The sequence below is a fragment of the Centropristis striata genome, chromosome 9 (assembly GCF_030273125.1).
Source record: "Centropristis striata isolate RG_2023a ecotype Rhode Island chromosome 9, C.striata_1.0, whole genome shotgun sequence".
Classification (NCBI taxonomy): domain Eukaryota; kingdom Metazoa; phylum Chordata; class Actinopteri; order Perciformes; family Serranidae; genus Centropristis; species Centropristis striata.
This window is the reverse complement of record NC_081525.1, coordinates 16,701,773-16,716,384: the sequence shown is the minus strand read 5'-3', so window position 1 is coordinate 16,716,384 and position 14,612 is coordinate 16,701,773. Positions and strand designations below refer to the sequence as shown.

The window sequence follows — 14,612 nt, the reverse complement described above, 5'->3', positions numbered from 1 at the left end:
TATATTTTTATTGTGAGTAACTTACAATTGTAAAATTAAAGTAAACAATAAGATGGATACTCGGTGACATTAACAACAAGGATGTTTAAGATAATTTCACATAGTACCTTTAATGCATTAATTTATTGTGTTTTAGTAGTTTTAATTTTGTCAAAGAGTTTAATTTTATTCCACTATTTAATTATATAATATATGCTGTTGGTAGGTTTTTTTCCTAACACTCATGGAGAATCTTCTTTGTCAGAAATACAACAGAAGAGAATCTGGTGTATCTATTTCCAAAGCGGCCAAATAGTGTCACATTGTTTTAATAAACAAGTCAGTTTAATCAAATTGCATCCATAATCTGATTGATGCTGCATGTGCTGTTGTGGTTTGTAGAAAGCAACAACATTTTTGGACAGTTTAATGCTTTTTCATGTTAAGCCACTGCAGTGTGAAATGTTGTGTTAGCATTAGCATTAACTCTGATACAGCTGTAGTACACTGGACAATTAACAGTGAAGCTGGGATCACAGTGACATTTAATAAATAACAGCAATGCTGGATTTCATACATGCATCGTTTCCTATGAATCTCTTGTGCATAGTTAGGCAATTTAAATTTGAGGCTGGATGGCGGTATCCGCCACTACCAAACTATATAGAGGTAATTAAAGAATGTAAATATATAGTGGTTATTGCTGATAAATGCTAGCTGCCCTTTCACAATTTGAACTACTTAAAGCTGTATATTATGTACAACCCTGATTCCAAAAAGTTGCTAAAATGTATATAAAACAAAATGCAATAATTGGGTAATTTTTTGAAATGATACAGTCATGGTTTTCTTCAATTTCTTGTTCATTTTAATGCCTGGTAGAACTAAAGGTACATTTGTTTGGACAAATATGATAACAACAAAAATAGCTCATAAGAGTTTAATTTAAGAGCTGATATTTAGCCATTTTCCATTGTTTTCTTGATAATGATTTTGACTAATATCAAGAAAACCATGAAAAATGGCGAGATATCAACTTAAAATTGAAGAAAACAAGGGTTGTCTAATATTTTTTTCCATGACTGTATATTCAATTGAAAACTGTAAAAAGACAATATATCTGTTCAAGCTGAAAAACATTTAATTTTTTGTGAATATATAAACTCTAAATTTGATGCATTCTGTTTATATTTATGTTTTAAGCAGCGTCCCAACTTTTGGGGGAATTGGGGTTGTATGAAAATGTCTATAAATCTTGATGCATTTTCATATTGTACCTGCATGTTTCCAAGAGCTCTTTTGTTTTTGTCTCTGTATACATGGCAAATGAAGACAACATTAAAGGTACACCTTCATGCACTAAACAGAAGCCATTAGCTGTATTGGGGGAGATGGTTGGCCAAAGGCATTCAGAGACTGTGGAGGTGGAGCATGGTGGGGAAGTGGGGTTGCGGGGTGGGGAGGGTGTCTTTTTAAGCCAGCAGAAAGGTTTTACTCTGACACACATCCCACTTGTTATGACATGTAGAGGCACATCTAAAAGCAAACTCCTAAGAGGTTGCTGAGGGCGACCTCAGTAATATGCAAATGAATTCCACCAGAGTATCTTAGACAATGCACAAAGCTGTCTAAACTGGAAGCCTATTAATACATTAAGTTATGATGCTCAGTTGTGTTCTAAAGAAACAGAGGCAGCTCCACAAGAGCGCACTGTGTGAACCTAAACTTTTTCTGACCCAATTACCTTAGCTGATCTGTTCTGACTCCTCTGGCCTGCACGGTTACTGGAGCTACACTGCCATTTGTATCTCTTCCAAGATTCCTCATGAACATTTCATGTGAGGTGTCTTATAAATTATGAGGACTCCTCCAGCTGACATTATGAGGGAAAATGGCAAAGCCTGCCTTTTCTTCTCTAGCTCTTATCATAAAACAAAGGCAAGCTCAAAGCGGGAGGAAAGGCTTTTCCCGACAGCTCAGAGTCCTGCGTGAAGTACAGTATGCCCAGATGGATCTCTGCTTATTTCCAATACGATAATATCATTACAAAAACATTTATGCCACCGCTCAAAAAAATCTCACTGGAAAATCACATCAATATTGATTGGATATTAAAATTTCACGTCTTCCTTAATTCTATACAGTGGAATACTGGAAGTGTCGGATTGCATGAAGGAACTCTCAACTTGTCATTTTGATATTAAAGGAGAAATAAAAACAGAATGAACTACACTGCATAAGTATCATCATCACCAATTGTAAATAATGCAAAGCATCTCATCCTTTCAATTATTCAGCTTTATGTCCTGGTTTTGGTTGACAGAAATGTAGTGATGACAAAATATTGTAAGTTCCTCTGATGCACAAATGCCAAGGCATCTGTACTGCAAGCTGAGTAGCTGTGTCTTATTAGATTTCCACAAACACAGTACACCTACGCACAACCTAAGTGGATTAAATATGACGGATGATGACATTTGGAGAAAAGGCTCTTTCAGATTACTCAAATCTAATCTGGAACTCTAAATCAGGACTAATCAGTTGCTTTTCAAAGAAGCTTCAATCATAGGAGGAATTTCTGGCTCGCAAACTGGGTTTCTCGCAAGAAAAGCCGTTCTTTTATAGTGTGTAATTTTCAGGGTTTTTTCTACAGTTTGAGGAGCTTGCATTTCGAGAACGGCTGCTTTTTATGTGCCTGTTTTGCCACAATAAAGTCTTCAATGCCGTGACTGGTGTAATTTGCCCAACTGAAGTTGTTGAAAAGCAGCATAATAATGTTGTGTAACTACAGATGCTGCCTCAATAGTCACGTTTACATGGAGCCTTATACTTCAAATATAATCCGTTTAAATGCCCAAACAGAATAAAAATGCTCCATGTAAACACCTCAGATCAGAATAAACAGGCCCAAACCAACTGAACGTTTTAAATCAGTTGCAGATACCGATCAAAAGAAAAACTGGGCATGCACTCCACAGCATCTAGTCTGCCGAAACCAAAGAAGAAGAAGAAAAGCGATGTGCTGGAAATTCTATACTAACATGTTATTTAGTATTTTGCGAACTGCATATTTTTTCCGGTGAAAAATGACAGTATGCAAACACTGGACAATGGGCCAACATATGTATCCCACAATGCAATGCAGCTGTGACGATAACGTTGATAACGGTCGATGGTGAAGGGGAAGCAAGGCATAATTGATTTATTTTACATTAGATTTGTTTTGTTTTTGTTGTCTTTTTATGCTTTCTGATTAAATGTTCTTGATCTGCGTGTGCATGATTCTTATTCAGTTTACCACTATGTATGTTAACGGTCAGGAATAAAGATTTGTAAGACAGTGGATAGTTACCCCTTTTTGACCAAGGCAGTTCCAGGGCCAGTTCGGAGCCTGTGCCTAATCTTGAACCACTTCCTCGCTTAGAAAGAACCGGCCCTCTGCCAGGAAAACTGGTTCCAGAGCGGCACCAACTCTTTGCTGGTCTTGAACCATGATCAATTTACCTTAGGGCCTGGGGGCGGGATTATGGTGACCAACAAGACCAACTAAAACATATATGTTAATATAATAATATAATATAATATGTTAATTTATTTTTTATTTGTTTAACTGCAATGTGATTGATATGGGCTAACGCTAGTGGGCTAACGTTAGCAGGCTAGCATTAGCAGGCTAGTGTTCGCTTACAACAAAGTCTAACATCACATCTTATGTTCAGTGTTGATAAGAATGTAATCGCTGTCCATCGCGATCAAGACAAGCAGCACAAGGTGGGGTGGCCTTTCGGAAAATATTACTGTTTATCAGAGGTGGAAAAAATATTCAGATCCCTTACTTAAGGAAAAAGTACTAATACAACACTGTGAAATGAATCCACTACAAGTAAAAGTCCTGCATTCAAAACTTAGTTAACTAAAAGTACAAAAGTATCAGCATCAAAGTGTACTTAAAGTATCAAATGTAAAAGTACTTGTAATGCAGAATGTCCCCACTCAGACCATTTTATATATTCTAAATATATTATTACATTATTTGTATTAATGCTTTTATGTAAGCAGCATTTAAGACAGGGTTCATTTAATTACTTAATATGCTGTTTAAAGATTTAATTTAAAAAAGTCCAATCACTTTAAATTGATCATATATTTTATATTACATTTCGACCTTTAAAATACCTAAAGTTGTCAGCTAAATGTAGTGGAGTAAAAGGTACAATATTTGCCTCAAAATGTAGTGGAGTAGAAGTTACATAAAACGGAAATGCTCAAGTAAAGTGCAAGTACCTAAAATTGTACTTAAGTAAATTTACTTTGCTAGCTTCCACCATTGCTGTTTATTTACATAAAAATATGATAATACGTATAGGGAGTATGTCAGCATGTACGTGATTTTGGACGCAGCGATGGCCCCTGATTTGCTGACAGATGTGACCCAGTGCATCGCAACAACAACTCCTTTCAACATGGAAATGTTGGATTATAGTTCACAGAAGACAATTCAAAGTAAGTCTCTAGAGCGATCTTCCATCTTGATTAATAAGAACACAAAGATGGCAAATACTGTGCTGAACAGACGACACATATACACCTCCATTGATCATTTTTGTCACACAGTTACAATAGAATGCGTCAGCACGTGTAAACAGTTGGGCCGAAATCTGCAATCGAAAATTTTCAGTCCGGATGAAATAAAGTGTGCCTGTAACCTCAGAGTCTAGTAAAAAGTTTGCTTGTGACATCACAGAGCCAGAGTGTAACGTTAATTCAATTCAATTAACCCCCTCTGGACCAATGAGAACTCACTATAGCAGTTTGAGATTAGAAGCTCATCAAAGACATTAGTGACACCAATAAAACTTTGCTATAGGAAGACAATGATCCAGTCCAGTGGCGCGCCAGAGATCGCAGCCCCACTTTGATTAATCTTGTTAATTACTAGCCTTAGGGTTTCAACAACTGCTAGCCCTCTTCCCCCCTGTACCCCACCAGAAAAGAAGAGCCTTGTATGCCATTAGATTCTTTGTAATTACAAAAAGTCTCGTGCTCTGGGACTGATTATCCCCAAGCCTTGGATAAACACTTAAGAACACGCTGGACTGAAGTCAATTTTAACGTCACTGTGGTGGTTTTTATGTACATTATTCAGCGGGGGAGGACGAGAGGGGGCTCTGTGGATTTGCAGAGCAGCATGTGCCTGTGCTTGAACTCTCTCCTAATGAGTCCCTGCAGTCACCTCAGTCTCCTGCCCTCATCCTCTTGCTATCTCTCAGTGAATTCAGCTGTCGCCTTGTTTAACCACAAGATGACCCCCCTCCCTCTCTCCGCGCTACCGCCCAGCCCCCCCTCCCCCATCCCCCCACCCCACCCTCTACTCCAGTAACAGCCAGCCGCTGTCAGCTGGGGACGCACACGCTATCCCTAACTTGTTCTGGCTACCTCAGCTCACATATGACCCATTTCTCAACTCCCATGTCCTTGTTTCACTAGCCTTCAGCCACTCAGCCTTATAGCAGGCAAACAGTGGATGCATGCATGGTATAGCAGTACACAGAGTTCAAGCCGGGACTGCCTCACATGCACATTCACACAACAAAAAAAATGAGGCCAACAAGGCTTTGAGGGCCATTCCTCTGTAAAATGACTACACTTTGCTTAAGCCAGCAGATCCATTTGACCTATGTCTAATGTGGACCAATTAAGGTCTTTACATCAGTGCGCACCAACGTGAAGCCGAATATCCCTTAATACCATTTAAATACATGTCCCTGTAGCTATAATACACCTACACATGGTATCATGGTGTGCTGTGTGATTATGTGCTGATATAAAGCCTGCTCCAGAGTCCTATTGAATGTATTGAGTGAGGTATCTAATGGGCATGGGAATTAATTCCAGGGCAAAGGGGATTAAAGGCTAGAGAAGAGAGCAGCAGAGGGATGGCACTCTCTGGCAGCAGAGGGTACAGAGGGCGGAAAAATAGAAATGAAATATCAACGCACTGAATCCTTCTCTTTTCAATCCTATTTTGCGAAATAGTATTGAAATTGGTATTTTGTTTAATCCTGGCAGTTTTTAAATGAGAACAAAATTAAATATCAAGTGCTTCAGAGGGGGAAAAAAAAGGAAGTGGTATATATACTGTATTAAAAAAAATAGCACTGGACAATCAAACAAGATACAGAGTTTTATCAAAATCAGGATGTTTCATCTGTCCAAAGCCTTTATCTCTCGTTCTCATTATACCCCGAGCAGGAGTCGTGTCTTATCCTTTGATCACATTGATATAGTTTTGAGACTCTACCTTGAGGACTGCTTCCCAGACTGGTAGATACGCTGCTGTGTCTACACTTGGAAATCAACAGATAAGAAGAATACCAGGTTAACCTTGTCTGTATGGCACACACCTGCACTGTACTCTGTAGCCTCAAGCCATTTTCCAAAAACATTGTTCTTGTGATACTAAACTAACTTTGTGGGTCACTGGGTGGGCTAATCTAGGAACCCTTACGCCAGTTTTATTCTATTAACCCACATTGCTTTATTCCTAAATGTGGAATGGGCTTGCTTTTATAGCACAACCATTAGTTTTGGACACATTTCTCCGGTTTGTTTCTCCTTTCAGATTCACAAAATGTCACAGTGGAATAAACAGAGTGAGTGCTCCTAATGAGATCATACTACCTGTGCTAATGTTTGCACAGCTTCTGTAATGTATCAAAAAGTGTGTGTGTGTGTGTGTGTGTGTGTATGTGTGTGTGTGCAAAGCTGTTCCTAGTATTAGTGTTACATGAGAATCAAACAGTGACTCATGGGATAATTTTACCCACTTAGCTTCTCTCACCTATGAATGCCACATTGTGTGTCAGAGACGCTCACAGCAGTGGATATAGGGCTGAAATTATCATTTACATACAACGCAGAAACACATCACAACAATATGTGACACATTCGGTAATAAGAAACCAAAGCAGGAGGAGGCTGACGTGGAGGGAGAAATCAATTAGTAACATGTAACAAGCAGCAGGTCATTATGAGTGAAGGAGAGCTTGTTAGATGATAAAGACCACCACACAGTTGTGGTGTATGTGACGTCAGTGCTCTGCTTTGATTCATGCATGTATTCACTTGATTAAAAAAAATGCCTTTAATACTGCATATATTCAACAACAGTCGATGTGGTACACTGTAAAAAATACAGAGTGGGTTTTCTAGTGTAAATTTAAATGGAAATATTATCAAAAACTTTAAATTTGACTGAATAGTCCCTTTATTTTAAGTTTTTGTGTCCTTGTGACATTATGGTATTTCTCCTTTAAATTTACATGGTAAAAAACTGTGTTTTTTGCAATTTAAAAGTTTTGTACTATTCCTTGATTTACAGTAATCAATTTTTAATTTTACGCCCTATTTCTGATGCAATTTCACAGTGATTTACAGTAATTTCAACAATCAAAAACATTTTTTATTTTTTATTTTCCATTATCTGACATGCATTTGATGCAGTAAACCATTTGTTTCGATGTATTTATTTCATTTTTAGGTACAATTTTTGCTGTTTTTAACTTTTAATACGACCAACAGCATCGTTTCCCAAATAGCATCCCTACCAATGGATCAATACGTCCTCATATCGAAACATGATGTTGCAGTAATTCTTCCAAGCACGCTAGCCAGATGCTGAAATGAGCAAATGCTAACAAACCCTGTGTAAAAACCCAGCTGTCCTGTCCCGTTGCCTTTTGACATAAATCTAAAAACAATAAGCTTAATAATGTGCATCAGGGTTTAAACTGCCTTAGGACTTTGTGTGGTTCAGCATCTGTGTCCTAGTAGGAAAAGCATAGGTGCTACCCAGGGATGCACAATATCAGTAATTACTGGTTATCAATATTAAGGATGGGGGTTTTGAAGAAACCTGCCAACTCGATTATCTATAACGTTAACGATCAATTACTTGATTAAGTGTTATGTTTTTACACCTACCCCAGTATATGTAAAAACATATGTGTATATATATATATATATATATATATATATATACATACACACACACACACACACACACACACACACACACACACACACATTACAATGCTGTTTTGATAATGGACGCTTTTATTTTGAAGGGACAAAAAGAGACTTCCTGACGAAATCAACTGAGGTGATACTGTAAAGATAACGTCAAGGAGTTCAATGTTTTAGCCCCCAAGCATGAGGTTAGTTTTCACAGTAATCTTGCATATTTAAGTGTGTTTTGTGTTTAAATAAGTTTTGGATAAAATTAAACCTAGTAATTCATGCTAGCAAGGTTTGATACAGTATGTTAGTTTTGTTCAAATTAATACTTTTATATTTCTCTGTAATTGTATTTCTGTGTGTTTTATAATTGTTATTGCAACAGTCAGTTTGTAAACTGTAGCTTTATCCAACGTAATTCTCTGCTCATTGGCTTATTGACGTACGGCCGCAGAACTGAACGCTCAGCCGTGTTTCAGTTCAGTAAATACTGATACGCAGTCATAGATAAAATTAAAATAAAAAATTACACAGATCGATTAAAAATCCCTGCGATAGTCTGGCGACCTGTCCAGGATCTACCCCGCCTCCCGCCCAATGTCAGCTGGGATAGACTCCAGCCCCCCGTGACCCGAGTGTGGATAAGCGGAGAAGGATAATGAATGAATGAATAATGAACGATTAAAAATTCCACATTATCGACCAAATTCTTAACGACCATTAATTGATCATCAATTAATTATTCCCAACCCTAATGGAACATAATCACCGTCCATAGTGATCAACACGAGCAGCACAAATGTGTTCTACATGTCGTGTTGCCAATGTACAGTAGGCTCGCAAAGGCAGGAGCAACATTTGTCATTGTTGTTGCGAAGAGCGGAGACATATACAGATGTAACAACAAGTTGTCCAACATAAATGGCAGAAGAGGTCGTGTGTCAGTACCACAAATTACTGCATGTTGGTATGATCGCGGCTTGCGTTTCACGGCACATATGTATGTACTGCGGCTGACGGTACTGTGGCTGGCGGTACAGCGGCGTTCTAAAAATAGCACACACGTTGTTAAAAAAAGGCTGCAGTTTCTGTGGATTTATGTTATAAAACCACTGACCTTAGGTTTAGGGCAAAAAACTTCCTGATAAGGCGTTATAAAAAACAGTTTAAACAGTAAATAAATGTACGTAAATGCCGGATGTTAAATAGTTACAAGGGTCATGTGACTACCACAAGTTACGTAAAAAACGTAAGTTACGTTCAAAAATGTGATCCATCCTTTTAAACTTTTTGCTGTCAATCACTACTACGTCAGCAAGAAGGTGGCGGACGAATTACAGCGGCCGGTGAAATACGGAGACATAGCTCGTTTTTCGCTGCCTACACAATCAAGCTATATTGACGTTTTTGACAAGAGAACAGGCTGGATGTAACAGTGATGTAATGACGCGGCTCTTGATCCTGTGGAAATGCAAACAGGTTCAGAGACGGTTTGCAACCAGCTGTTAACCAGCTCCAGCACTAGCCCAGCAAAGGAACCAGGTTAACGTTGGTCGAAAACGGGTAAGTGTGACACAATACCAGGATTCTTAAACCAAAGAAACCAAATAGAATTCAGCTATCTGTAATTTCATTATTTCCACCTCCTGCAGCTTTTCCTACAGTGGCATGTAAAAAAATGCTAATGCTTATCATGTGTGTGTGAGCTGAGCTATCTTTCTTACCAAAATATTCCTCAGATGGTGGGTTGTCCATGTCAAACAGCATCTTCTTGGTCAGGCGCTCCAGCTCGTCCTCAGGGTGGGCCATGGGAGCACTGCCCTGAGAACCAGGAGAAAAAGAACATAGTTGTGATTCACAAAGCCGAGTGAGGTAATGAAGAACATTTCAGCAGTTTCTTGCATTTATTTCCGCCTCGCTGATGAATGTCACCTGCGGTCTATCCCATACAAATGCTGCTTAAAATGCAAAGAAAAAGTGCAAGGATATATTGCTTGACAAAATACGTTCAGGTTCAAGTTAAAGATTCACAAAAAAACCTGACTTCAATAAATCAGGATGAAGCACTCGCTCAAGGTCAAACAAAACACATTCAGTGTAATTAAAATGCAGTGGATGGTCTTCAGTCTGCCTTCCCCCTCTGAGATATCTGACCCTGGCTCAGGCCCCAGTGGTGTGCAGCCCAGAAGGTTTCGCATATCCTTCTGTGCAATACAAGCATGTGGAAAAAAATGTGACCCTGACTAATCCTTGTATTTTGGAAAATAATGATAAGAGAAGGAAAAGAGGAGGCAAACATTAGAAGGAAGCTGCTTTTTAAGTCTTGTACAATTGGGTGATAGGTCAGGAGATAGTTATTTAGTGTACTCTGAGCACAAAAGACCTCAGGTGTGAGCCATGTTGAGGCCTAATCTGTAAGAGATTTCAGAAGGATGACATAACTCTCTGAAGATGCCACTTCCTTCCTTTTCCTTGTGAGCGTGCCCTCCCTCTTATCATGCAGTCTTTGACATCTGCCTGCTGTGTGTCTGTATGGGGCTGACGTCTTGTGCCTGACATTTTCTGCCAATCATCCGAAAGAGCCGTAGAATCCAGCCCCCACCCCTCCATCTCCATCCCCCAGCCCCGGCTCACGGCGCAATCCCGTCACAGGTGTGTGTCCTTTGCAGACACCCTGGAGGCCTGAACTTGACTCTTTTTCGTGGTGCGCGGCTGAGCTTTTTCAGAAATCAGTGACACTCCGATGACCTTCCTTAGATCCGGGGGCGGCTGGATCTTTACAGTAGATTTGATTTTCAATATTGTAACACGGGCCCAGATCTGAGCTGACCTTTGAGGTGTTCCTAATTGTGACATCTGGGAGCTTGGTGGATGTTAGTGACCGGTCTGGTTTTGTACTAATTTATCCTGTGGTTTACTGTGTCACATAAAGGAATCAGATTTGTCAATAGGAGATTGAGTGAAAGAATGTTTTTGTATTCAGAATGAAAGAGTAATTACACATCGTGTCAAACAACTCTTCTGGTGTTATTGATGGCTACATTTGTGTGTGCATAATTTCAGTAATTTGACTCATTGTATGTGTCAGTCAAGTTTTCAAGAGTATGAATAAAGTTGATGTAATTTCAACACATTAAACGTTCCATATTGTAAATACTTAAATTTGTATGCCTATTTTGAATATAGAGGAGGTCTACGTGCTGTATAAATACTGTGAGGGTTCAGAAAAATTGCCTTCAAACAAACTTTTAGGTCTTCTGTACAGTTGTGGTGTCACAACTATACTATATAAAGGTTGAAAGTACTGCTACAGTGCCATTACTGTCATTGCCCGGCTGCAATGATGGTGCAGAGACACAGACAAAGATCCTCTATTACATATGATGAGACATTACAAGTTGTTTTGATAGTATGAAATGGTTAACACTGTAGTGTTGTTAATGTCAAGCATAATAACTTAATATTATTTTTGCTAAAATTAGTAATTTATGCAGCCAGGAGCAACATTTAGCATTATGGAAATTACTTTTATTTTTTAACACAGTCTCTGACAAAGTTAATTTTCTCCCGATTGTCCATCTGAAAAATGCCAATTTCAGTGTCATGATGTTCGGATGATATGTGGCTTGTGAGGAATGGGTCCAATATTTACTTTGGTGACTCTGGGGCAAAAGTGGTCATATTGTGTTCTCACTTACACTTCTCCCATTGGAATGAAAAGACAGAGGACCTGCCGAAATCTTGAAGGTATGTGGCAGTGGCGACTACCATGTGATATGGATACAGGAAATTATTTGATAGTGAGTCATCTCATTTCTGAACCATCTCTGTCCCAGAAACACTGACGGAGCATTGGAGACAGAGGACATCTATGGATGGACACAATGTTTCAGAACAACAGCTCTTGTTTATTTTCTTTAAACTTAAGAATTTAAGAGACTCCCAGTTAAACTTCAATGAAGAAACATTAACTGGGTAAACTTTCAGGTTCTCTCTCCTGAGGTAAATTGTGGAGCATACAAGCATGAGCAAAGAAATGGCACATTATCATTTTTAAAATATTGTTAACAAAGTGACTTACATGCACCTGTCCTCTACCGTCTATGCGCCTTTCGTTTGTTTTCTTTTTGAGATTTTATAAATACTCAATAAAATCGCACATCATCAAAACAATCTTAACGATATTATCGTAGACAATATATATCGCCCACTTCTAGAATACAGCTATATTCAGACAGACGTTATGAAAAAAAAGTGTCTTTTGAACATTCAAGCATGTAAACATGTTCTAGTAGAAACCCAAAAGTTTAAACTTAAAATGAAGAAAGTGTGTCCCCTTTAAAGGTGACAATGCAAATGTACAGTAGGTTTGATGTGATAACATGCAGTTTATTTCCAGAGACAGTAAAAAATGCTGAGCTCTGATTACTGTCCACTATGTATCAAGGAGCGTCTGGGACTTTATGATGCATGCCTTTTCACTCGGCCCGGCTCAGGATGCAGCAGGCTGATAATGGAAGCCCAAACAGTAGGCCTCATTAACTCTGAGGGATCGACACGTTCGACGTGCAAATCTTTCTGCCATGCTGGAGCGCTCCCTAGAGAGCAGCTGGGCCCGAGCTCTCAGATTCCTTGGCACCTTGCGCCTCCTCAGCCACTCAACCATAAACAGCCAGGATCTCATCATGGAGGATTAGGAAGGGATGAAAGGAACATTCCTCAGTGGTTGGATATTCCTCTATTGTCGCCTCAAATTACATGGCCGTTTTTTATTAACACACAATGGTCAACGGAGGGGGTTGAATTCTAATACAACTACCTGCACAAAAGAATAGATAACAAGTCTGTACAATATTCGTACACCTCAAAGAAGTGCTCTTGTTGTCAACAATCTGCTCATTATGCCTGTGTTGTTACTTTGAGACAGTGAAGAGGACGATTTAACACTGTTAATCTTAGCTCCACATCAAAAGCACATTGGAGAGGGAACGAAATGCTGCTATTACCAGAAACAGACTTTTGAGTTTAAGCTTCATTTATAGCTTATCCACTCTTTGACACCCTGCAGCAATGCACTGCCAGAGAGTTTAAAGCACCTTGTTAGGGAGTCTTTTGTGACAGCACGGAATAATTTTTCACTTGAATAAGAGAAAGAAATTGCTTCCCTGCATGCTTTATGATTGCTTCGCAGTTCCTGTTCAGCTTTTCAGAGGCAACAATAGAAACCATACAGCAGCTATACGTGCAGCAGACATGATTTTTCAGTTACGTCTGGCTCAGTTCAGTAAATTGTTTGCCTGCGCCCTCAGGACACTCAGACGCGGTTTCATTGAAGTTAGTGCTTAAATTCAGTGGCGACTGGGTTAACAGCTGCACCTATTTTTTCACTGTTTTTCCAGTATGTCGAGGCTTATAGTTTCAGGTCATCTGCCATCTGCTTTTTAATGGCAGAAAGCCTATTAGTTGTAATACTTCCTGATGGACCATCAAATGCCATCCACTTGACAAACCCTTGTTAAATGCCAGACCACTTAAAATCTAAAACAATAATAATATCTGTTGCATGCCACCTCATACAGCATGGCAGTGGAAGGTGAGCACACAAAGCAGAGACTGGAAGCTGCCCCACTGCCACATCTATGAATAAAGCTGTGTTCACCACCCACTGTGGAATTGGCATTGTGTCAGAACTGATTAGGTGAGGAGTGGATAGCGGAGGGGTGGTGGGCTCAGTACGTGCTCTCACCTGATGCCCTGACAGCAACATGTCCCACTAAGAACCAAACCTCAGGCTCTGTCTTTCCTGCCTCTACTGCAGTGATAGAGAGTGAATGGGAGAGACAACTGTTCCCAGGGCATCTGATTTACACCTCTGTTAGTGGAGGTGGAACAAAGGAGTGCAAGTGAACCGAATTCCTTTCATACCATCACCTGCTATGGTTCAGAACTGTAGGATAAACCATGGCAGAGCGAGGAACAGGTCCACTCTGCTCATTGCAACATGCATGAAAGGTACACACCTAACTTAAAGTCTAAAAAGGAAATTAAGAAGTCAGACGATGGAGTATAAAGAGCGACAAAGTCCACGGAGGAAGTCTGGATCGAATAAATACAGGATTGTGACCTAGGAGAATGCTATTTATCAGGCCCCCCAATATTTCATGGTACAAAATCTCAAATTCCACAGTGGACTTTTTTAAATTCCATGGTGGCTTTTGAAACTAGATTCTTTCCTTTTTTGGCTGGTAATGTAACAAAGTAACTACAGAATGCAGTATGTACATTTACAACCACGAGTGTAATGTGGTATTGAAATCACCTGTGTGTGTGTCTGTGTCCACATCAGCCATACCTTCTACAGTTATGATTGTAGGAGGATTATTCGCACACAGGTTTAGGTTAACAGCAGTCCAGTGAGATTTATTTAATAATAAGATGATCTTCACTGCTGTCAGTGTCGGAAGCAAACAATTTGTTACTTCAAAACCTTGTAATTCTGCGGTCTTTCTGTTTTAAGTGGGGGTTTAACATTTCTGCAGTGGGTTCAGGATCCCGCAGAAAACTCTGCGATCGCAAAATCTCAGAATCCTGGCGGGCCTGCTTTATGTCCCATGTGA

The 14,612-nt window shown here is 39.4% G+C and overlaps 1 protein-coding gene across 1 annotated transcript in view; it reads right to left on the bottom strand.

Annotated features, from left to right (window-relative positions):
- lpp (LIM domain containing preferred translocation partner in lipoma) overlaps positions 1–14,612 on the bottom strand; it is a 203,641-nt gene that overhangs the window by 50,050 nt on the left and 138,979 nt on the right. The window contains exon 8 of the mRNA XM_059340573.1: positions 9,720–9,816. Within this exon, the coding sequence (XP_059196556.1) occupies positions 9,720–9,816 (97 nt within the window). The remainder of the gene's footprint in view (positions 1–9,719; positions 9,817–14,612) is intronic.